At 43.0% G+C, this 25,727-nt stretch overlaps 1 protein-coding gene and 1 long non-coding RNA gene across 2 annotated transcripts in view; one reads left to right on the top strand and one right to left on the bottom strand.

The window, feature by feature from the left end:
• The window catches only part of MYO10 (myosin X), a 281,597-nt gene that overhangs the window by 43,880 nt on the left and 211,990 nt on the right, over positions 1 to 25,727 (bottom strand). The window contains exons 20-21 of the mRNA XM_073332289.1: positions 3,003 to 3,127; positions 2,703 to 2,817 (exon numbers count right to left, since the gene is read on the bottom strand). Coding sequence (XP_073188390.1) covers positions 2,703 to 2,817; positions 3,003 to 3,127 — 240 coding nt within the window. The remainder of the gene's footprint in view (positions 1 to 2,702; positions 2,818 to 3,002; positions 3,128 to 25,727) is intronic.
• The window catches only part of LOC140907099 (uncharacterized), a 174,998-nt gene that overhangs the window by 84,937 nt on the left and 64,334 nt on the right, over positions 1 to 25,727 (top strand). The gene's annotated exons all lie outside the window — the stretch shown is intronic.

The following is a 25,727-nucleotide window of genomic DNA, read 5'->3' as shown; positions in this document are numbered from 1 at the left end:
TTTTTCTGGAATTCTTTTACTTCTGTACAACAACAAAACACCAAACCAACTTCTCACCAATGAACACGGGGGACTCCCCATATGGAAGACTATGATCCAGGCCTGAGTGGAGCCTCAAAGGGGCTGGATTATACAACAGTTACCCAACGTTGGTGAGCACTCACTTGCATGAGAAGTCCCATTGCCTAAGTGCTCACCAGTGTAAAGGTGCACCATCTAGATTTTTACAGAGAGTCTTTACTTACACATATGAAACAGCCTCTGCTTCAGTGGGTCTGCTGTCCTTTCCTATTCAGTTTTGCTCTAGCACTCTCTAGATCACTGTGGTCCTGATTCAGGACAGCACTAAATTGCTTTCCCAAAAGGGGATGGATTTAAGCACGTATTAAGCATGGGCTTGTGTGTTTTCCCGAATAGGAGTGCTTTCGTGAATCTGGGCATGTAAGAACAAGAAGTATCTCAACAGCTGCCCTAATCCCGATGATCTTATCATCACTCCTTTTACATCAAAATGGAAGGGATAATATCATTAAATACCACAAACAGTAACTTTTTTTCTATTTGTTAAAACTGTTTTATTCCTCTTTTTGTATACTGTAATTTTAAAAAATGGATACAAAGCTATCCTTTTCCTCTTTACTGTAGTACAGATGAGCTGTATTGTCCGTTCCTCAGTAATGTGAAGGGTAGTTACAGATAAAGTTAAAACAACATTTAGGCTCTGATTTAGATCCAAAAATCAAGACAACTGGCTGCAACTTTGCCCTTGGCTTGCTACCTGTACTGATTTTTGCAGGTGATGCAGGTGATCTTGTGCCTATGCAAGATGTACAGTTTGAATTTAATGTCCTCTTGCCCTCCTCAGAAATAAGCTCCTTACTGACTTGCTTCACTCGTACATTTACCAACCCCCTTAGGTGATTCTTGCACATCGCTGGGAAAGTTGTAAAACCAGCTCTGACAGCTGCAAAGGTTCTACTGTATATGGAGCTTTCAGAGCAGTGTGGAGTCTCTCTTATATATTTCCCTATATTTTGAAGCAATGCCCATGGTTTAATCAACATGACTACACATGAATGGGTGTAATACGGTTAACACACTGCATGCCTCTGAAAGAACATGCAGTGTGAAGCAAAACCTAGTTATGGCTTTGAATCTATAGCATTATTTGTAAACAGTGGTCTACAAGAAGGTGGGACAAATGTCAGTGTAAATCAAAAAGAAAAGGAGTACTTGTGGCACCTTAGAGACTTTAGTCTAAAGTCTCTAAGGTGCCACAAGTACTCCTTTTCTTTTTGAGAATACAGACTAACACGGCTGTTACTCTGAAACCAGTGTAAATCAAAGTGATCTATAAGTCTTTAGGTCACAATATAATGGGAGACAGTTTCAATTCTATCTATGTTATCTTAATGGGCTCTTTTGGATTTACTAACATGCTGCTTTTTTGTTGAGATTTCACCTTGTAAGAACACAACACACAGGAACCATGTGGTACTTCCATTCACTTCTTTTCAAGCCCTTTAGATGTGTTATGGAATGGATGGAACTGTTAAATGTAAATGCTACTATAGAAAGTCTCACTGAAATCAATGGGATTTTACAAGGTATCTTTGCCATGGATTCCTTATGATAAAAACACATCAAGAATAATAACAAAGCTCTTTACAAATACTTATACTGGACAATTGACAGTTCAGCCAGCTTTACTTCTGGGTCTGTTATCCCCTTATTGCCCATACATAAGGCCCAGTAGCATCAGTGGGAGTTACACCGAGGGACATAGCAGTAACAGATGAGAGGCCTGCAGGACCATCTTGACCAATTCGGAATTATTCTTTACAGTATATTCCCTAGTACTTTGCCCAGTATACTTTTAACTGTTTCTTAGACTCCCATAAAATGGAATATCTATGTGTGCAATACTATTAAATGATTTGAGGAGGCTAGGGGCATACAGTCACAGGAAGGATGGAATCTCTGCAAAGGCCTGTTGTTTGAGATCAAGCTTTTTTCTCTGTGTTGTAGCCAAACAAAAAAAAGTGTGGGTTTGGTTGCTCATGAACTAAAATACGTTTCAAAAAAAAATTTTTTTTTAGTTATTTGGCATGAAGAAGATGCAGAAGTGAGAGTTAACTGCCTGATAACATGCATGTCCAGTTTCAGCACAGTGTAACCCACAGAAGTCCATTTCTGCCACCCTTAAAAACACTGGGTGAAATCCTGGTCCCACTGGCTTCAATGGGGTCAGGATTTCACTCACTAAGAACCACCATATTCTGCGCAAGCAGTGTCATAGGAATGAATGGGTCTTCTCGCAAAGCAAGGTACTGCTCCATGTGAGTAAGGGTGTTAGAATCTAACATTTTAGGCCCTGATCCTACAAACACTTATGCACCCGAGAAGCTTTATTCACGTTGAGTAGTGCCATTGGACTCACATGGTCTACTTGTATGAGTAAAGCTACTTGCATGCCTAAGTGTTTGCAGAGTCTTAAACTAAGTTCTCCAGAGCAAGGGCTAGCTCTTACTATGTGTTTGTACAGCACCCACCACAATGGGGCCAACTCAGCTCTACCCCAATACAAACAGTAAGTTCAACCACAGCTGTGCAGTTGGGAGCTGCCTAAATACTGTCCTTAGACTCATATTAGCAACAGCCATGGAATGAAAGAGGACAACCATCTAATAAGATTATGTTACCTTATTTTTTCCAAGCTGCCATTCGGTGCTAGTACCATCATACAGATGAAGGAGGACGGCACACTTCCCTTTTAAATCTTCAGGCACAGTTAAGTTTCTCATTAGGACTTTATACCTGGTTCCCACCACAAAAAAAAATTTTTTTTAAATTACTTATCTCTTCATTTGACAATAGAGTTACCCCTTCTCCCCCGCCCCCATCCATTTCATAAGGTTTCTTCTAATCCTCTGAGTTAAGAGCATGAGCTCAATATCCAGGATTTATGTTTGTTTCATACAATTGTCCCACTGCATGTTTACCTTTTATAAAAATCTTGAAATTGCCTTCTCACTGGAAAGCCAGCCCGTCGTATCCTCACTGTCTCCAGCATCCCAGAATAATGTAGCTGGTTAAGCACCACTGTCTGGTCGAACTGGTCTGGCATCTAAAACAAATGGATTTTTAAAATTAAAATAACTTAACAATAACGGATATTAACATGGTCTCTATCAAATTTGTAATGTGAGATCTTGGGAAAATAAATGAAAAGCTATACATACAAATCAGAGAAGCATGGAGCCAAGTCAGAGCTTCCTACACCCAAAATACCTTTCACTGGCTGTACAGTTTCTAAACACATGAACATTTCAGGAAATATGAAGCATCTCTTCAGGATAAAACAAACTAAAAGGGTAATTACACAATGTAATCTCCATATCTGCAGCACTGCAACCCCTGTTTAACCCAATCAGCCATCTCTTTTTATTTCACTTGTATTTAGTAACTAGACATTGCTCTCAATAATGAAACAGTAGAAAGCACCAAGGGATTGCTAAATTAATAGCTACAAAATTATAGCTTGAAAAAAATAAACCCCCTTAATCTGCATTCCCTGGAGATAAACACAGGGGTTGAGACTAATTAGAATAGCTAAGGAATAGGTTTGTGTGTGTGTTGTGTTTTTATTTTTGTAACAACGATAGACATTTCATTTCCTATTTAAAGTTGATGATGAAAACTTTGTCAGTTTCTTCCCTCTTCTGATTAGTTATATATTTCATTACTATTATTTCATACTAGTCATGTTTTGGCTACCAATGCAAAGCAGCAGACAGGTCATTTTATTGTGTGTACGTAGTAGAAAGCATTTATTTACCTAGCATATTCAGCCACATCATTCTGTTTCTTTAGCTTTGTGTTTAGCTATTTTAGCATCCTTTTTTATTTAGAAAAGAGATGCACCAAATAAGTTATAAACCTGATCATTCGCATATTAAAGCCTAAACATTACCATCAGTGGTGTTTCTTATTTAGCATCCACGGCTACTTTTTTGCCATATCTTGCTTCTTGACCAGATACTGCAGTGGAAGAATCAAATTCTTCTTTAAATTACAACCATAAAAAAGCGACTAAAGTCCGTGTAAGGTGGCAATCCTGCAAGGCACTGAGCACTCTATCCCTAACCCTGAAAAGTCCATACATATGTGCTTAACTACATAAGGTGAGTAATTCCATTGAGTTCAGTGGGGCTACTCACTTGCTTACGGTAAACCACTTGCTTTGCTGATACAGGCCATCTACCTGAGTAAGACTTGCGTGCACAGTATGGCACATATGACTAATTGGCTATATAGGGCCTGATCCAACTCCCACTGCAGTCAATGGACATCAGTGGGAGCTGCGTCAAATGCTAAGTGACACTGGTTCAAAATGCTTTTTCCATTACTTGTGAAACGGTGAACTTTAATGGTGCATTATTTATCACAAGTAATCCTAAGAAAACACAACTTCACAATAATTATTTTAGAACTGCACAACTTCATTCAGTTATATATCTCCTGTTGCTGCCAGTCACAATTAAACTAATGTATTAGTTTTATGTTCTATTTATTAGACGTTTAAAACAAAGCAAAATATGTATAGAAGGGAACTTCAGAAATATTAGTGTATTAATTTCAACCTCTCCTCCCCCCCACAAAAAGCAATCAACATTTAAAACAAAGATGTTAATATCACAACAATCTTCCTTTCATTCATTTCTCCCTCATAGCAATATTTTATCGTGCTTAGCTCCGTGGGCAGTAAAAATTTTCGGAACCAAACTGCTTAGTCCAAATAGCTCTATAAAGTTCAGTAACATTCACCATTTTACAGACATCGCAAGTACATTTCAGCCTCCTCTTTGGCACAGAGGCCAAAATTTATATAGAAAACAACTGCCACACTGACCTTTTCCCCACAGCTAAAGACACTGAACAATAATGAACACCATTCCTGTGCTTTAAAAAGTGCTCGGCCACCATGGCAACCCCTCCCATTCTCAGGATAATTAGTGTGGTGTGGCTACAGGATTTGATAAAGGGTTAAAGGGAGAACGGTGGGCCAGTAAGAAATTCAGCCACTAAAATTTACTTCTCTCACCGCACTGAGATTGGATGTCTGAATCCTAGATGCTGATTTACTTAAGGGGAAGGGTGAAGAATCTATAAAAATTGCTTGTCACACCTGGCATTACTTTAATAATTTATTCCTCTTACTAGTAATATGGTTGTTTCACTGTCTTACCTCCCCTCACCCCCATGAAATGCAATGCTCTTGAAAGTTAAGGCTATACCTGGAATGGTGAAAACAGACTTTTGAAAGTGTCTTGTCACATTTGTAACTGCACCTCAATCTTGATTTTCAACTTCCCTCTTAACCTATACAGTATATTTGTATCTTATTCTAGGGCACTATGTAAATGATAACAATAGCAGTAACATTTTTTGAAAAAAGAACAGGAGTACTTGTGGCACCTTAGAGACTAACAAATTTATTTGAGCATCAGCTTTCGTGAGCTACAGCTTATGCTCAAATAAATTTGTACTCCTTTTCTTTTTGCGAATACAGACTAACACGGCTGTTACTCTGAAACCCCTAACATTTTCTGAGATTGCCAAGCATGCTTTCCAGAAGCGCCCAACATGTAGTGGTTTGGTGATGTGGACTCTTGCTTTGTGTGGTTGTGACCCAGCATCAGTTCTGGACTAGCCTAGAAAAATTGTCATTAAAATGTACCAGTCCAAACACAAAAGATGCTTGCCCTCCCTCTACCACGATGACTGATCATGAAAACAAACAAGTAGGATATTTTATTAATCTGTCAAAATAATGCCTTACTGTGGATATGAAGAGTTTTGCAAAACTGATTTACACCATGGGTTACAGTAAGCAGTACTACCAAACCCAAGTATTTAAAACTCACAAGATCAGGCCATGAGATTAGTTTGAGAATCATGAAATTTGCGTTTTTTTAATTTGCCTTCTGGGTTTCAAGCCTTTAGGGAGGAGGTCACATTTTCAAGCTTTTTTCCGCCCTGCCCCCCGAAGCCATGATGGCTAGAAACTTGTATTTTTTTAAATGAAAGCTGAGATTTTCAAGTAATCAGCTGACTCCAGCAGCAGGGGCTGTTAAGAAAAACAGCAAATGTCACTAGAGCTGGCAACACCCCTCAGCTATCACATAACAATCCTCCTTCAATTGATGCTACTTACTCATTTTTTTAAGAAAAAAGAAAAGGAGGACTTGTGGCACCTTAAAGACTAACCAATTTATTTGAGCATCAGCTTTCGTGAGCTACAGCTGTAGCTGATGCTCAAATAAATTGGTTAGTCTCTAAGGTGCCACAAGTCCTCCTTTTCTTTTTGCAAATACATACTAACACGGCTGCTACTCTGAAACCTGTCATTTTTTTAAGAGGTTACTAATAAACACTGGGGCTAAATTCATCCCTGGAGTAACTCCCCTGACATTAATGGAGTTAAAGCAGTTACTAAACCTTTGAAAAGTGTAGTTATTGTTTCAAGGAATTCCACTATTATGTAAGGCTAGTTTCATCAATACATTTTAAATAGCCATTGCCTGCTGTGTTACATGTGTCTGCCCCATGGCAGCAGATACAGATTTCACACTACCTGGACCTGAACTGTGTTGTCCTGAGGGAGAGCTGCTGGCTATTCTGCTCTTAGGAACATAAGCAGCAATATTGGCTTTGACAACACAAGAAGCTGTCTGGGGAGCTCTCAGACTGCAGGCACCACGGGGGAGAGATTGCAGAGAGCCAGGAGATAAGACATTTAAGCATATCCACCGTTTTACACTTCGAAGTAAAACAACTAAAAGAAACATTAATTCAGCCCTAAGCACAATACCATAACATGCAGCATATACACAGAAAAGTATCATTTTAGGAGTCCTAATCTAAACTATCCAGCAGACTCATTCAAAGCTTATTTAAAGAAAGAAAGCACAGAAACCTTATGATGTAATAATAAATATATCTTACACTTACTATTAATTATTAGCGCTTAGGAGCCCTCGTCATGGACCACGACTCCCGTGGTAGGCACTGTACACAGACCAGTAACAGATCGTAGGTAATTCATTTCCTTCTTTATCTAACAGAACTTTACAAACTATAGCCCCAAACCTGCAAACACTTATGCCTCAAATCAATGGGACTACTCATATCCTTGAAGTTAAATTGTGTGTGTTTGCAGAACTGGAGGCTAAATAGTGCATATACACTCCTGTTAAAATGCAGCCACTTCTGAGACTGAAAACGGCAGCCAACCATATCTGAACTACAGAAGTACTCTCTCTCTGTGCCAGAGTGAACATGTCTATTTCATGCACCGTGCTAGATACACAGACTGAAGAAGTCTATTCTGATTTCGCCTACACTAGTCTAAGTCTGAAGTAACACCAGTAGAGTACTTCCAGATTTAAATCAGTAATGTGAGGGCAGATTTGGCCCTGGAATCCAGTAGACGAGGGAGAGAGAGAAACTTCTTTCAAAGCAGTTTACTTTATAAACACATATGTAAAGAGTGGATTTTGAGAAGTATTTTAAAGTGAGCAGAACCACAACTTATCTCTTCTAGAACACTGTATTGAACATACACTGTATCCTCGGATGTAAAAATTAATAACATACTAAAAATAAAACTGCCCTAAAATAACGTTAACGTTCTAGCAAACTCAGAAAAGCAAGAGATTCAACTGAAGGCTCTCAAAGCCCCTTACTGTGATATGATCAACATAAAATCTAGTCAGTTTCCAAAATGAGTTAAATTGTTTCAGGTTCTGTATCAGCTCTGAATACCTGTGCATTTTCCTTCCTTCCTTTTTAATAATCACGTTTCCCCCTTCCCCATGGACAAACGAAAGAGGGAAATGACTAACTATCCAGAAGAAACTGAAAATTACTTGACAAAAAGCACTGACAAGTGCACAACATAAACTGAAGCAATGGTTTTCTCTCTCTCATCTTTTTCATTTACAGGAATTTTAAATATTATATTTGTAACAAGCGTATATTAAAAGTTTCCAAAGGAGGGCAATTTTTATTTTTAAACTGAGTATGCCTTTAACTTGACTTATTGGCACCTATTCAATGCTGCACACAAGGTCCTCTATCAAATATTTGCTCCATCAGCATGCAGTCCGTGTTGGAAAAATAAATAACTCATCAGTGATCAGAATAAGCAGTGCTGTGGGCTACTCTGACAGAGGATCACATGAAACTGCACTAACAGGCCATAATGTTTTAATGGAAATACTCCATATTTACACTGATGTAACTGTAATAGAATCTCACCTAAGCCACGTTTGGGCAGTGAGGTAACCTTAACTTGGAATTTCCCTGGTTTTAATGGCTGCAAGTAAGAACCATTCTGCTTGATGCTGTGTGTTTGTTGTTGTTCTTCTCCTTCTCCTCTTTGGAAGTGCAACTTGCAATTTATCAGTTTGTGATGTCCACAGATCTCCAATAAATTTGTGCCAGAAGGCATTAAAGTCAGGGCTTTAATATGATCTGAAATCCATGCAGACAAGACTCTGGCTCCTTAAAATGCTAAATGCCTACTCTGATCTGTCCTGAGCCTCCTAACAGTGAAAAGCTTGTGCCTGAGATTATCATCAGGAAAAGCCCTTAGGGCAGACATTAACACCTTCATGCTTTTTTCATATGAGTTAGTTCCTTAGTTTGAGAGGAACAGCCGTGTTAGTCTGTATTCGCAAAAAGAAAAGGAGTACTTGTGGCACCTTAGAGACTAACCAATTTATTTGAGCATGAGCTTTCGTGAGCTACAGCTCACTTCATCAGATGTTTACCGTGGAAACTGCAGCAGACTTTATATACACACAGAAATCATGAAACAATACCTCCTCCCACCCCACTGTCCTGCTGGTAATAGCTTATCTAAAGTGATCAACAGGTGGGCCATTTCCAGCACAAATCCAGGTTTTCTCACCCTCCACCCCCCCACACAAATTCACTCTCCTGCTGGTGCTAGCCCATCCAAAGTGACAACTCTTAACATAATCAAGTCGGGCTATTTCCTGCATAGATCAAGGTTTTCTCACATCCCCCCGCCCCCATACACACACAAACTCACTCTCCTGCTGGTAATAGCTCATCTAAACTGACCATTCTCCAGGTTTAAATCCAAGTTAAACCAGAGCATCTGGGGGGGGGGGGGGGTAGGAAAAAACAAGAGGAAACAGGCTACCTTGCATAATGACTTAGCCACTCCCAGTCTCTATTTAAGCCTAAATTAATAGTATCCAATTTGCAAATGAATTCCAATTCAGCAGTTTCTCGCTGGAGTCTGGATTTGAAGTTTTTTTGTTTTAAGATAGCGACCTTCATGTCTGTGATTGCGTGACCAGAGAGATTGAAGTGTTCTCCGACTGGTTTATGAATGTTATAATTCTTGACATCTGATTTGTGTCCATTTATTCTTTTACGTAGAGACTGTCCAGTTTGACCAATGTACATGGCAGAGGGGCATTGCTGGCACATGATGGCATAGATCACATTGGTGGATGTGCAGGTGAACGAGCCTCTGATAGTGTGGCTGATGTTATTAGGCCCTGTGATGGTGTCCCCTGAATAGATATGTGGGCACAATTGGCAACGGGCTTTGTTGCAAGGATAAGTTCCTGGGTTAGTGGTTCTGTTGTGTATGTGGTTGTTGGTGAGTATTTGCTTCAGGTTGCGGGGCTGTCTGTAGGCAAGGACTGGCCTGTCTCCCAAGACTTGTGAGAGTGTTGGGTCATCCTTTAGGATAGGTTGTAGATCCTTAATAATGCGTTGGAGGGGTTTTAGTTGGGGGCTGAAGGTGACGGCTAGTGGCGTTCTGTTATTTTCTTTGTTAGGCCTGTCCTGTAGTAGGTAACTTCTGGGAACTCTTCTGGCTCTATCAATCTGTTTCTTTACTTCTGCAGGTGGGTATTGTAGTTGTAAGAAAGCTTGACAGAGATCTTGTAGGTGTTTGTCTCTGTCTGAGGGGTTGGAGCAAATGCGGTTGTATCGCAGAGCTTGGCTGTAGACGATGGATCGTGTGGTGTGGTCAGGGTGAAAGCTGGAGGCATGCAGGTAGGAATAGCGGTCAGTAGGTTTACGGTATAGGGTGGTGTTTATGTGGCCATTGTTTATTAGCACTGTAGTGTCCAGGAAGTGGATCTCTTGTGTGGACTGGACCAGGCTGAGGTTGGTGGTGGGATGGAAATTGTTGAAATCATGGTGGAATTCCTCAAGGGCTTCTTTTCCATGGGTCCAGATGATGAAGATGTCATCAATATAGCGCAAGTAGAGTAGGGGCTTTAGGGGACGAGAGCTGAGGAAGCGTTGTTCTAAATCAGCCATAAAAATGTTGGCATACTGTGGGGCCATGCGGGTACCCATAGCAGTGCCGCTGATCTGAAGGTATACATTGTCCCCAAATGTGAAATAGTTATGGGTAAGCTCTGCGATACAACCGCATTTGCTCCAACCCCTCAGACAGAGACAAACACCTACAAGATCTCTGTCAAGCTTTCTTACAACTACAATACCCACCTGCAGAAGTAAAGAAACAGATTGATAGAGCCAGAAGAGTTCCCAGAAGTTACCTACTACAGGACAGGCCTAACAAAGAAAATAACAGAACGCCACTAGCCGTCACCTTCAGCCCCCAACTAAAACCCCTCCAACGCATTATTAAGGATCTACAACCTATCCTAAAGGATGACCCAACACTCTCACAAGTCTTGGGAGACAGGCCAGTCCTTGCCTACAGACAGCCCCGCAACCTGAAGCAAATACTCACCAACAACCACATACACAACAGAACCACTAACCCAGGAACTTATCCTTGCAACAAAGCCCGTTGCCAATTGTGCCCACATATCTATTCAGGGGACACCATCACAGGGCCTAATAACATCAGCCACACTATCAGAGGCTCGTTCACCTGCACATCCACCAATGTGATCTATGCCATCATGTGCCAGCAATGCCCCTCTGCCATGTACATTGGTCAAACTGGACAGTCTCTACGTAAAAGAATAAATGGACACAAATCAGATGTCAAGAATTATAACATTCATAAACCAGTCGGAGAACACTTCAATCTCTCTGGTCACGCAATCACAGACATGAAGGTCGCTATCTTAAAACAAAAAAACTTCAAATCCAGACTCCAGCGAGAAACTGCTGAATTGGAATTCATTTGCAAATTGGATACTATTAATTTAGGCTTAAATAGAGACTGGGAGTGGCTAAGTCATTATGCAAGGTAGCCTGTTTCCTCTTGTTTTTTCCTACCCCCCCCCCCCCCCAGATGCTCTGGTTTAACTTGGATTTAAACCTGGAGAATGGTCAGTTTAGATGAGCTATTACCAGCAGGAGAGTGAGTTTGTGTGTGTATGGGGGCGGGGGGATGTGAGAAAACCTTGATCTATGCAGGAAATAGCCCGACTTGATTATGTTAAGAGTTGTCACTTTGGATGGGCTAGCACCAGCAGGAGAGTGAATTTGTGTGGGGGGGTGGAGGGTGAGAAAACCTGGATTTGTGCTGGAAATGGCCCACCTGTTGATCACTTTAGATAAGCTATTACCAGCAGGACAGTGGGGTGGGAGGAGGTATTGTTTCATGATTTCTGTGTGTATATAAAGTCTGCTGCAGTTTCCACGGTAAACATCTGATGAAGTGAGCTGTAGCTCACGAAAGCTCATGCTCAAATAAATTGGTTAGTCTCTAAGGTGCCACAAGTACTCCTTTTCTTTTTTCCTTAGTTTGTAAATTGGCTGGGCTGGGGGGGGGGGGGGGCGCTAGAGTTTAGAGAACCCCAGATGAAGCCTCAAAAAAACAAAACAAAACAAACCAAAAACCACCACCACCACCACAAACACATAAAAAGATGCAATTTTCTTACAGTGCCAATCATTGGTTAAACCTCACCTAAAATAGTAGTAGTGGTAGTCTGGGTTTAGTCTCCATTTCAAAAGATAATTTCAACTGCCCTGGAAAACATGCCTTGTAAGTATAAGGTAGTCATGGCCCTGCCAAGCTAAACAGTCAAACTGATTTTGGCTAGGTAGAAAGAACTTCACAGCACAGAAACATTATAAAAAATAAATAGTTCCTCATTTCTAGATTGCCTAAGAGAATTCAGACAGAACTATCTCAGGCAAAGAAGAAACACATGGAATAGGTTGACAAGAAAGTCCACTGAAACAAATAGTATAAATGAGTTTAAGAAACAGCCAGATATATACAGAGAGAGAGATCAAAGGATTTCACTGAAGAGACATGGCAAGATACATTTAAAAATGAGACGTCCTTCCCTGTTTGTAAACACTTTAAATCCAAAGCAAGGAAATCTTGGCAATATTGTATCTTGAGAGAGATACACTTGATTAAAAGAGCTCATTTGTACTAATGCATAAGTCTAAAGCTTATTGATTTCTATTCAAAGACAAATTAATTCTGCTCCCTGGAGGGATTTATTACACCAGGTCTTTGCAGATGGGTCCCTGTGCTCTTCCAAAATGCATGCATGTTGTTCGGGCTGTCAAGAAATTAAAAAAATTAATCACGATTAATCGCACTGTTAAACAATAGAATACCATTTATTTAAATATTTTTGGATATTTTCTACATTTTCAAATCTATTGATTTCACTTACAGCAAAGAATACAAAGTGTACAGTGCTCGCTTTATTTTTATTACAAATATTTGCATTGTAAAAAACCAAAAGACAGTATTTTTCAGTTCACCTAATACAAGCACTGTAGTGCAGTCTCTTTATCATGAAGGTTGAATTTACAAATGTAGAATTATGTACAACAAATAACTGCATTCAAAAATAAAACAATGTAAAACTTTAGAGCCTACAACTCCATTCAGTCCTACTTGTTCAGCCAATCACTAAGAGAAACAAGTTTGTTTACATTTATGGGAGATAATGCTACTGGTTTCTTATTTACAATGTCATCTGAAAATGAGAACAGGCATTTACATGGCACTTTTGTAGCCAACGTTGCAAGGTGCCAGATATACTAAACTTTCGTATGCCCCTTCATGCTTCAGCCACCATTCCAGAGGACATGCTTCCATGCTGATGACACTCGTTAAAAAAATAATAATAATGTGTTACTGTAAATTTTGACTGACCTTCTTGGGGGTAGAATTTTATGTCTCCTGCTCTATTTTACCAACATTCTGCCATTTATTTCATGTTATAGCAGTCTCAGATGATGACCCAGCACATGTTGTTCATTTTAAGAACACTCTCTACAGATCTGACAAAATGCAAAGAAGGTACCAATGTGAGGTTTCTTAAGATAGCTACAGCACTCAACCCAAGGTTTAAGAATCTGAAGTGCCTTCCAAAATCTGAGGGCATGGAACATGCTTTCAGAAGTCTTAAAAGAACAACACTCCGATGCGGAAACTACAGAACCTGAACCACCAAAAAAGAAAATCAACTTTCTGCTTGTGGAATCTGACTCAGATGATGAAAGTGAACATGCGTCAGTCTGCACTGCTTTGGATCGTTATCGAGCAGAACCCATCATCAGCATGGACGCATGTCCTCTGAAATGGTAGTTGAAGCTTGAAAGGACATATGAATCTTTAGCGCATGTGGCATGTAAATATCTTGCAATGCCAGCTACAACAGTGCCATGTGGATGTCTGTTCTCACTTTCAGTTGACATTGTAAACAAGAAGCAGGCAGCATTATCTCCTGCAAATTGTAACCAAACTTGTTTCTCTTAGCAATCAGCTGAACAGGAAGTAGGACTGAGTGGACTTGTAGGCACTAAAGTTTTATATTGTTTTGTTTTTGAGTGCGGTTATGTAACAAAAAAAAATCTACATTTGTAAATGGCACTTTCACGATAAAGAGATTGCATTATGGTACTTGTATGAGGTGAACTGAAAAATACTATTTCTTTTGTTTATCATTTTTACAGTGCAAATATCTGTAATAAAAATAATATAAAGTGAATACTGTACACTTTGTAGTTTGTGCTGTAATTGAAATCAACATATTTGAAAATGTAGAAAAACATCCAAAAATATTTAAACATTTCAATTGGTATTCTATTGTTTAACAGTGTGATTAAAACTGCAATTAATCGTGATTAATTTTTAAAATTACAATTCATTTTTTTGAATTAATTGTGTGAGTTAATTGTGATTAATGAACAGCCCTACTTGTTTTTCTATATGAATTTGATGAGTAGGAGCAAATTCAATTCCACATATGTAATTCAGCCAGGGTGACATTTTTCTTATCAACACATCTCTGTCAACATTTAAAAAAAAAAAAGATACAAATCGTTGCATATTGTGATATGAAGTGATCTTTATCTTTATGACAACAAGGAGTCCGGTGGCACCTTAAAGACTAACAGATATATTTGAGCATAAGCTTTCGTGGGTAAAAACCTCACTTCTTCAGATGCATGGAGTGAAAGTTACAGATGCAGACATAAATATACTGACACATGAAGAGAAGGGAGTTACCTCACAAGTGGAGAACCAGTGCTGACAGGGCCAATTCGATCAGGGTGGATGTAGTCCACTCCCCACAACAGATGAGGAGGTGTCAATTCCAGGAGAGGCAAAGCGGCTTCGTAATGAGCCAGCCACTCCCAGTCCCTACTCAAGCCCAAATTAATGGTGTTAAATTTGCAAATGAATTTTAGTTCTGCTGTTTCTCTTTGAAGTCTGTTTCTGAAGTTTATTTTGTTCAAGTATAGCTACTTTCAAATCTGTTATAGAATGTCCAGGGAGACTGAAGTGTTCTCCCACTGCCTTTTGTGTGTTACCGTTCCTGATGTCCGATTTGTGTCCATTTATTCTTTTACATAGGGACTGTCCGGTTTGGCCAATGTACATGGCAGAGGGGCATTGCTGGCACATGATGGCATATATCACATTGGTAGATGTGCAGGTGAATGAGCCTCTGATGGTGTGGCTGATGTGGTTGGGTCCTCTGATGGTGTCACTAGAGTAGATATGGGGACAGAGTAGGCAACGATGTTTGCTACAGGGATTGGTTCCTGGGTTAGTGTTTCTGTGGTGTGTAGTTGCTGGTGAGTATTTGCTTCAAGTTGGGGGGCTGTCTGTAAGCGAGAACTGGCCTGTCTCCCAAGGTCTGTGAGAGTGAGGGATCGTTTTCCAGGATAGGTTGTAGATCGTTGATAATGTGCTGGAGAGGTTTTACCTGGGGGCTGTACGTGATGACCAGTGGTGTTTTGTTATTTTCCTTGTGGGGCCTGACCTGTTGTAGGTGATTTCTGGGTACTCCTCTCGCTCTGTCAGTCTGTTTCCTCACTTCCCCAGGTGCGTATTGTAGTTTTAAGAATGCTTGATAAAGATCTTGTCGGTGTTTGTGTCTGTCTGAGGGATTGGAGCAAATTCGGTTGCATCTTAGGGCTTAGCTGTAGACAATGGATCGTGTGATGTGTCCTGGATGGAAGCTGGAGGCATGTAGGTAAGTATAGTGGTCAGTAGGTTTCTGGTTAAATTTGCAAATTTAACACCATTAATTTGGGCTTGAGTAGGGACTGGGAGTGGCTGGCTCATTACAGAAGCCGCTTTGCCTCTCCTGGAATTGACAACTCCTCATCTATTGTTGGGAGTGGACTACATCCACCCTGATCAAATTAGCCCTGTCAATACTGGTTCTCCACTTGTGAGGTAACTCCTTTCTCTTCATGTGTCAGTATATTTATGTCTGCATCTGTAACTTTCACTGCATGCATCTGAAGAAGTGAGGTTTTTACCCACGAAAGCTTATGCTCAAATACATCTGTTAGTCTTTAAGGTGCCACCGGACTCCTTGTTGTTTTTGTGGATACAGACTAACACAGCTACCCCCTGATACTTTACCTTTATGCTACTCTATAATCCTCTACCCCCTCATGTCCAGTATCCAATCCAAATAGTAGACTGGGTAGTGGGCAAATGCACAGCCAGCATTGTAAAGCCAGTGTGGTCCAGTGGATAGCAATCAGGAGAGCTAGGTTATGTTCCCCACTGAGATGATGTGTGACCTTGGGCAAGACACTTCCTCACTTCCTCCTGCCCATTTTCCCCAGCCTACATTAGTCTTGTCTATTTAAACTGTAATCTCTTTGGAGGCAGGAACTGTCTTTGTGTGTATGCACAGTGGGGCTCCAATCTCAGTCAGGGCCTAGAATGCCAGGCAGATAAATCCTTCTTCCAGGCTGCAGAGATACTCTGGGGAAGTTATTCCAGCCCCATGTGGCCCCTGAAAAGACTGGAAGGCCAAACGCCTTCCTCTCCCCCAGACCACCTGTGTTCCTTTAGAAAGCTGCCCTGACCCACCCCATCCTTCTGTACAGTAGAACCACATTGTTTTAAAGTTTTTGCCCCCATAGGCTAAATTGCCAGGGCAAGTCACACAGGTGTAAGCCCTGTTTTGCACTGGTGCAGCACTTCTAGGGTAGGGGTTTGCACTAGTCTAGCTACATTGCTCCAAATCTCCCTCAGGTACACAGGCCACAAGGGGTGAAATCTGAGCATTCTTTTCAGTTTCTATAGCACAGCAATATCCACAGAGTTAATTCTCAATTCACATGAGAATAAAAGGTTAAAGTTTTATAAGGTAAGAGAGTAAATAAATTTAGACAGTGTCTTAGGTGGCATGGAGGGCTCAATCCTATTTACAGCTCAGCACATCCAGCAAGGTGTGGAGCGCCTCAGACCCCACTGACTTCAAGAAAACACACTTTGAAAGCAACTTAAAAAAACAAAAAGAGAATGTAGAAGTGTCTGGTACCCTCCAGCATGCAGCCAGCAGCAACTCCTGAGTGCTCTGAAAAGAACTGCTGCAAAAGTGACAGTTCACTGGCTTTGGGAGATGTTCCTTCTCTATTCCAATGAACATGAGAGAGAGAGAAAATAAACCCAACGGACACAGAACAGCACAACAAATGCTAGAAATTTGGATAGGATCTCTGAGTGAGTGTGTGTGTGTGCATATTTCTCTCCCCAATCCATCCCCTTCCCCCTAAAAAAGCTCTAACAAAAACTGGATAAATAGTAACACTGATGGTGATTAATTGCTAAGATTAAGGCAACAATACAGAGAGAGGGGCATGTGACTATTCAATTGACAGTTACACACATCTAGCAGTGCCAAGCGAGGATCTGAGAAATGGATACTCAAATTAAACATTCTGTACCAAATTCCAGGCAAGATTTCATAGTTAACTTGATAATAATCTCTTAGCTCTTTTGTATCATCTGTACAAGAACAAACATGAAAGCACCACATATGCCAATTACAAGGAATAACATATGATTTCTACCTGTATATGCAATTAGCTATCTTCTATTTAATTCCAGTTATTGCATGCTACAGTATGACTTATCTCTAGTTTGTTCCCCTTGAATATTTCAGACTGATGAGGGACATCAGAATTTTGGTGATTACTGTACCAAAGAGTACAGTACCATACTGTACTCTTATGCTTAAAATAATACCGTAGGAGTGCTGCAACTTTACCTCTTCTTCTTCTCCTTCTTCACAAAAGCTTATGCTCAAATAAATTGCTTAGTCTCTAAGGTGCCACAAGTCCTCCTTTTCTTTTTGCGAATACAGACTAACACGGCTGCTACTCTGAAACCTTCACAAAAATAGTTATTAAATGAGGAAACACCACAAATGACAATGGCATTTACATAAGGCCTTTCATTCAAACTGCTTTACAAACGTTTACTGATTGCATGTTTCTCTCTTCCTCTCACACACATTGCTACCTCTAAGACACATGAAATGTTGCACCATTAAACAGTTGCTGTAGCTATTGAGCAGTTTTATTACCATTACATTCGTATTGCAGTAGCACCCAGAGGTCTCAGCCAGGCCAAGGCCCCATTGTGCTAAGTATTGCACACACATACAGTAGTCACAGAGCCTGCCCCACAGTGCTTGTAATAGTTTTTTATGGCAAAGATGTGATTTAGAAGCAGCTTTACAAATGTATGGGGAGAAGGGGGAAAGGATCCTTCTAAATGGCTGTAATCTCATACTAATGTCACCAATGACCAATCAATTCACAGAATCTTAGACTTTCCCCTTGGCTATTATTTAAAACTCAATTTAATTAAGATAGTAGCACTGAAGTGTTACATTTCAGGGCAATTATCAATTTCGTGGGTTGAAATGGACCAAATTCTACCCTCAGTTACAATGGGGGTCCACAGAGGTATAGGGGCAGAATTTGGCCAACTGCGCCTTCAGCCTGGTGACAAATAAATCCCAAGACATGCTGTCTCCTAAAACTGTTCAGTCCCCGTCATTTCTTAGGCACCGATTCAGCCTACATGCTTACAATGAAACATGTGCTTAAGCGTTTTGCTGAACTGGGACCTTACTGCTTGAATATGTTATTTCAAAGATCCTACTGAAATCAACAGTGAGGTTCACAGGGGTTCATCCCAAAATGAAGACTGAATCTCCACCCATGTGAGACACACACAATTAAAAGCATCTGAAGAAAGGGGATTTGAGATTTGGAGCAGCCTTGACTGATACAGTCCTGGTAAAACAGACAGAAGGTGCCGTTTACAGCACAGACCCCAGCGGGAAATCTTCATAGACCCTCCTCTCCACCTGTGAATAATCTGTTACCATTTTATCTAAAGTCATCCTAATTAAAGGCTCCAATCCCTGCAGGCTAAACCTCAATCTGGCCACTCTTTCTCACCACATTGTAATCGGTCAGCAGTGTTCCCCTGAAAAAAAATCAAGCAAGCTGTTAGTTACAGACTTACCATGAAAAAACTTGCTGTGAAACGCTAATTGAAAGGCAGCTGTCCTTCCCTAGCAACACCCTGTCAAGATGACCAGAATCAGGGTCATCACTGTTCATGACAATGGTCAAGAGAACTATGTCTGCAATACATACTACTCCATTTATAGAATAACGGCTGCTGTTAAAACTAGCAGATGCACACTTCCTCAGGCTGCATACAAACTAGTCTCAAAGGGTGAAATACTGATCCTGTAGAAACCTATGGCACAACTCCTGTTGACTAAAATGGGGCCAAGATTTCACCCATAAACTTTAATTTTCCATGGCAGTCCCATCCACATTTGAGTTTTTAAATCAAGGCATATAGATTCATTTTCAACAGTTTACAACTGGTAAATATTAAGACATGTTTTCGTTAAAAGTCCACATCTACATTTAAAGAACAAAACAAAACAACATTGAAATATGGTGGCTGTAACATGGTTCACTCTTGCCTGTGTAGCACAGAAATAAAAATATGTTACAATATCATATTTTTTACTACTGGTAAATACCTGGGATGGATCATGGATCTGATAGAACATGTTTTGTTCAATCTACACCAGCAAGCATAGTCAATGTTATAACAGAGTTTGATCCCACAAACATTTTATTAGCCAGCATAGTACTTACTGCTACTCAGTGATCTTTAAAATGTGAAACTGTCCATGTGGCTAGTCCTCACTCAGGTGCTAATATGTGTTTCTTTTGCCACTATGGCAACAGCAGCATATCCTGAACACAATGGCAGAAACGGTGTTGGGCTAGATTGTCACAGCCCTTACTCTGCACGCAGAGGAGGACGGGGAATGAGGCCTCCTTGCTCACACTGTGACTCCAGACATGGGGAGGACCCATGGGACTGCTTGCCCGATACTCCCTACCGTGAGCAAGTGGGCAGGGAGGAGAAAGAATAGGGATGGGGAGTGGGTGGAGTCCTGCCTCCACCCTTCCTTCTCACCAGCCAGAGTAGCTGGATGTCTGTAAGTGGGCAATGCACTGCTCCACACAAAAAACTAAACTCCCTCCCCAGAGCCAGGGGAGAGTGCATGGGAGGAATTGTTACTGTAAGTCACAATTTATTCTCTGGTCTGCTCCTGGAGCATTGCAGCAACATGACACCCCTTGCTTAGGGCAGATTATAAAGTTACTATCTAGCCCTTTTGGACTGCAAGCCCGAATGCTATGGGTGATTTGATGGGCTTCCATTCTGAAATGTTATCTTGCAGAGGCTGCTCAGCATTCTTCATTATTCACAAAGTAAAGAGTTTATATCACCCGTATTTGGCACTTGTGCAACTGCCACTGGAATACTGTGCCCAGTTCTGGTGTCCATAATTCAAGAAGGATGTCAATAAATAGGAGAGGGTTCAGAGAAGAGCCACGAGAATGATTAAAGGATTAGAAAACATGCCAGATAGTGATAGATTCAAGAAGGAAAATCTATTTAAGCTTATCAAAGAGAAAGTTAAGGGGTGATGTGATTACACTCTATATGTACCTTCATAGGAACAAATATTTAATAATGGGCTCTTTGATCTAACAGAGAAAGATATAAAACGATCCAATGTCTGGAAGCTGATACTATACAAATTGAAACTAAAAATAAGGCGTAAATTTTTAACAGTGAGGGAATTAACCCTTGGAACAATTTACCAAGGGTTGTGATGGATTCTCCATCACTGGTAATTTTTAAAATCAAGATTGCATTTTTTTCCCTTCTCTAAAAAGATATGCTCAAGTTCAAACAGGAATTAATTCAGCGTAGTCCTATGACCTGTAGCTCTACAGGAGATCAGACTAGCTGATCACAGTGGTCCCTTTCTAGCTTTATGTTCTATGAAAAACTACAACTTTTACTTATTTAAAGGGAACTTAGTTCTGTGCTCTTATTTGACCTCAGGTGCTGGATAGACAGCCACAAAGATTGAATTTCTTAACTAATCCACAGATAACAGAGGACAGGCACTAGCAAAGTGTGCACTGTGCCACCAGTGTGCCTCAATCCTGACTCTCATCCCCAACCTGGGCAAACAGTTTCTGTGGTCAGCACATTCCTTCTCTATGCCCATAGTTGACAATGCTAGGAAGGGTGCCAACTGTGATATAGACACCTGTCCACTAGGATTCAGACAGAGAGCACCAAATGGCTTCACGTAAACCATTCCACATCCATCAGATGATGGGAAACACAGCATTACCAAGCCCAAATGCTTAAAAAAAACATGAGTCAGGCCTCCGAAAATCATGAGATTGGCTGAAAACCCATGAGATTTAAGAACAGTGAAGATACTGTTCTTTTTAATTGCTTCAGGATTTTTGAGACTGTACCGTGTACCAAGGTCCCATTTTCACGCTTTTCTCCCAGCTGTAAGTGCTAGAAAGTGCCTTTTCAAAAAATGAAACCTTGAGATTCTCATATATTCTCAGGGTGCCAGTTAGAAAAACATCAATTAGTGCATGACTCATGATAAAATTGTGGGCATGGGTAGCACTAAAAACATAATATTTCATCACTGTTATTTTTCTTTAACGAGGAAATGAATTACTTCTCTTTCTCTGATATAATGAGTTCCCATCCAGCGTTTACTTCAATCTTATATTCACAGATCAGGGGGAAAAAATCTCTGCAACAAGCCAACCGTAATAAGCAGGCTTGTTTCTCAGTGTTTTCTCAAGCAGGTTAATGTTCCTGGTAATTCTTACTCTGGAGGAAGAAAATGCCAATTAAAAAATGCTGCCTCCTAGGAGCCTTTCCTTTGGCTTCTTCATGTATTAAGGTAGTTGTCTGAAAGTCATCAAGGGAAATTAGCCAGGCTTAGATCACAGCTGATATTTGATATGTGTAAATTAGGAGCACCACACAATATTCCACTGGCCAGTTTTGTGTTGCTAGGAAACGAAAGGTCAGGGAACATTCAAAGGCCAGATTATTCCCATCCCCTGGTAAATTCATAGGGTTCTATTCATTCCAAATTCCTTACTCCGTGGGTGCTGGCTGCAAAGACTCTCTGACCCGACACTCCTAGAGACTAACTGTGATTCAGATCGGAGCCCCATGACACCAGCCTCCCTGAACTCTGATGGTGGCTGAATGCTCCAATTTCCCCTTGCCTGGAGATTCAAGTAATGCTACCTGCTTGCCTTAACATTGAACTGAGGGCCCAGTTTATACTCAAGAAGTCCAGTCAACTTATAGGCAGGGAGCCAATGGTGTCATCATGAGGGCTCCCAGAGTGTGACTGCCAGCTACCTTTAAGATAACCAATTGTGGCCAGCCTGATAGGATCTATTAAATATTTTAAATGGCCTCTCTAGCTCCAAGCTTAGAAACTTAGCTTATAAAAAACTGCACTGACCCTTTATATCAGCACTGAAATGTTTCATTTTGCCACCTGGCTAACTACAAAAGATTCATGCCATGCTCTTGGAAGATGATCCAGCTTTATCAGATATAATCAAAATATTAGCTACTCTATGTATAAAGACCTTCCAACTAATTTCCTCTCAGGCCTAAACAGTCTTTTTCTGTAGTTGGTGACTCTGAGGTCATATATTTAAAGACAATCTCAGTTGGTCCTTGTCACGGAGTGTGGGGGAGTCCAGGCCCTGCACCCCTCTTCCTGGGATCCACTGAGACTCTCAGCCAGCCAGTAAAACAGAAGGTTTATTGGACAACAGGAACAGTCCCAAACAGAGCTTGTGGGTACAACCAGGACCCCTCAATCACGTCCTTCTGGGGGAGCAGGGAGCTTAGACCCCAGCCCTGGGGTTCCCTGTGTTCCTCCACCCAGCCCCAAACTGAAACTAAACCCACCCAGCAGGTTCCCTGCTGCAGCCCCTGTTCACATTCCTGGGCAGAGGTGTCACCTCCCCCTCCCCCTCCTGGCTCAGGTGACAGGCTCTCAGGTCTCCCATCCCCAGGGCACATTCCCAGGTCAACACTCCCCCCTCCCTGCTGAGTCACATCGTCACATCTCTCCCCCCTTCGAGACTGAACTGAGCGGGGTCACGCTGACCAGTGACCTGGGGAAGTTCGGGGCCCCCTCTCCGGGACAGCGCATCCGCTATCAGGTTGGCACTTCCCTTCACGTGGACCACGTCCATGTCGTAATCCTGCAGGAGCAGGCTCCATCTCAGGAGCTTGGCGTTGGCTCCTTTCATCTGGTGCAGCCAGGTCAGGGGAGAGTGGTCGGTGTAGACAGTGAAGTGTCGCCCGAAGAGATAGGGCTCTAGTTTCTTGAGGGCCCACACCATGGCCAGGCACTCCTTCTCGATGGCCGCGTAGTGTTGCTCCCGGGGTAGCAACTTCTTGCTCAGGTACACGATGGGGTGTCTCTCCCCCTTTTCACCCTCCTGCATTAAGACCGCCCCCAGTCCTGTGTCTGAGGCGTCGGTGAACACCACAAAGGGCTTGTCAAAGTCTGGGTTTGCCAGAACTGGGCCACTGACCAGAGCCTCCTTCAGCGCCCGGAAAGCCTCCTGGCACTGCTCGGTCCAGACCACCTTGTCTGGCTTCCCCTTCTTGCATAGCTCCGTGATGGGGGTGGCGATGGCGCTAAAGTGGGGCACAAATCTTCGGTAGTATCCTGCCATCCCAATAAAGGCTTGGACCTGCTTTTTGGTGTGGGGAGCGGGCCAGTCTCTGATCACCTCCACCTTGGCTGGTTCCGGCTTTAGGCGGCCGCTCCCCACCCGATGGCCCAGGTAAGATACTTCCGCCATCCCCACCTTGCACTTCTCCGCTTTTACAGTCAGCCCAGCCCCCTGGAGTCGGTCCAGCACTTGTCTAACCTGGGACACGTGGTCCTCCCAGGTCTGGCTAAAGACACAGATGTCATCAATATACGCCACGGCAAAACTCTCCATCCCCCTCAGGAGCTGGTCCACTAGGCGCTGGAAGGTGGCCGGCGCTCCCTTGAGGCCGAAAGGCAGGGTCAGGAACTCATAGAGCCCCAGAGGGGTGATAAAGGCCGATTTCAGTCGGGCATCTGCATCCAGCGGCACTTGCCAGTAGCCCTTTGTAAGGTCCATGGTGGTGAGGTACCGAGCTCCTCCCAGCTTGTCTAGGAGCTCGTCCGGCCTGGGCATGGGGTAGGCATCAGATACAGTGATGGCATTGAGCTTCCGATAGTCCACACAGAACCGGACCGACCCGTCCTTTTTGGGGACCAGCACCACCGGCGAGGCCCAAGGGCTGGCAGATGGCTGGATCACCCCCAAAGCCAGCATGTCCCGGACCTCTCTTTCCAGGTCCTGAGCAGTTTTCCCTGTGACTCGGAAGGGGGAGCATCTTATCGGCGGGTGTGACCCTGTCTGCACCCGGTGGACAGTCAGATTAGTGCGTCCAGGCTGGTTGGAAAACAGCTGTCGGTACGGATGCAGCACCCCCCTGACCTCAGCTTGCTGGGCAGGGGTTAGCTGATCCGAGAGGGGAATTGTTTCCAGGGGGAAACCAGCTCTGGTCCCAGGGAATAGATCTACTAAAGGGTCATCTCCCTGCTCTTCCCACTGTCCACACACGGCCAACACCACATTCCCCCTGGCATAATATGGCTTCATCATATTCACATGGTACACCCGGCGGTGGTGCGCCCGGTTTGACAGCTCCACCACATAGTTTACCTCATTGAGCTGCTTGACGACCTTGAAAGGGCCCTCCCAGGCGGCCTGTAGTTTGTTCTTTCTCACTGGGATGAGAACCATCACCTGATCCCCGGTGGCGTAGGCACGGGCCCGTGCCGTGCGGTCATACCAGACCTTCTGCTTCCTCTGGGCTCTGGCCAGATTCTCCCTGGCCAGGCCCATGAGTTCAGCCAGTCTCTCTCGGAAGATCAGGACATACTCCACCACTGACTCTCCATCGGGAGTGGCCTTCCCCTCCCATTCGTCTCTCATCAGGTCCAGGGGGCCCCTCACCCTCCTGCCATATAACAGTTCGAAAGGCGAAAATCCGGTAGACTCCTGGGGCACCTCCCTGTATGCGAACAGCAGGTGAGGTAAGTACTTGTCCCAGTCCTGCGGGTGCTGGTTCATAAAGGTTTTCAGCATCATCTTTAGCGTCCCGTTAAACCTCTCCACCAGCCCATTGGACTGGGGGTGATACGCTGAGGCCCAGTCGTGCCGGACCCCACATTTCTCCCACAAGCACCGGAGCAGGGCCGACATGAAGTTGGAGCCTTGGTCTGTCAAGACTTCCTTGGGGAACCCCACTCGGCTGAAAATGGTCAGGAGCGCATCGGCCACGGTGTCTGCTTCAATGGAAGCTAAGGGCACTGCCTCGGGGTAGCGGGTGGCAAAATCTACCACCACCAGAATGTATTTCTTCCCCGACCGGGTCGTCTTGCTGAGAGGCCCCACGATGTCCATGGCCACCTTCTGGAAAGGCTCCTCTATGATGGGCAAAGGTCTCAAAGCCGCTTTCCCCTTGTCCCGGGCCTTCCCCACCCTCTGACAGGGGTCACAGGATCGGCAATACTGCCGGACCGTGGTAAAGACCCCGGGCCAGTAAAAGTTCTGTAGCAACCTCTGCCGGGTGCGCCGGATTCCCTGGTGCCCTGCGAGGGGGATGTCATGGGCCAGGTGCAGGAGCCTGCGGCGATACTTCTGGGGGACCACCAGCTGCCTCCTGATCCCACAGGACTCTACTTCCCTTGTGGGAGCCCATTCTCGGTACAGGAACCCCTTCTCCCACAGGAACCTCTCCTGGCAGCCTCTCCTCATGGTCCGTACCACCCTGAGGTCGGCCAGGTCCCTGAGCTTCCGCAAGGAGGGGTCTTTCCTCAACTCGGCCTGGAACTCAGTAGCTGGGGCAGGGACGGGGCCCGGTTCCCTCTCGCTGGCCAGGTCTGAGGCCTCCGCCTCTCTAAGCCGTGCCCCTCGGCCCTCCCTCCCCACCA

Source organism: Lepidochelys kempii, chromosome 2 (genome assembly GCF_965140265.1).
Source record: "Lepidochelys kempii isolate rLepKem1 chromosome 2, rLepKem1.hap2, whole genome shotgun sequence".
Classification (NCBI taxonomy): Eukaryota; Metazoa; Chordata; order Testudines; family Cheloniidae; genus Lepidochelys; species Lepidochelys kempii.
The sequence above is the reverse complement of the archived record's forward strand: the minus strand, read 5'-3'. Positions and strand labels throughout refer to the sequence as shown.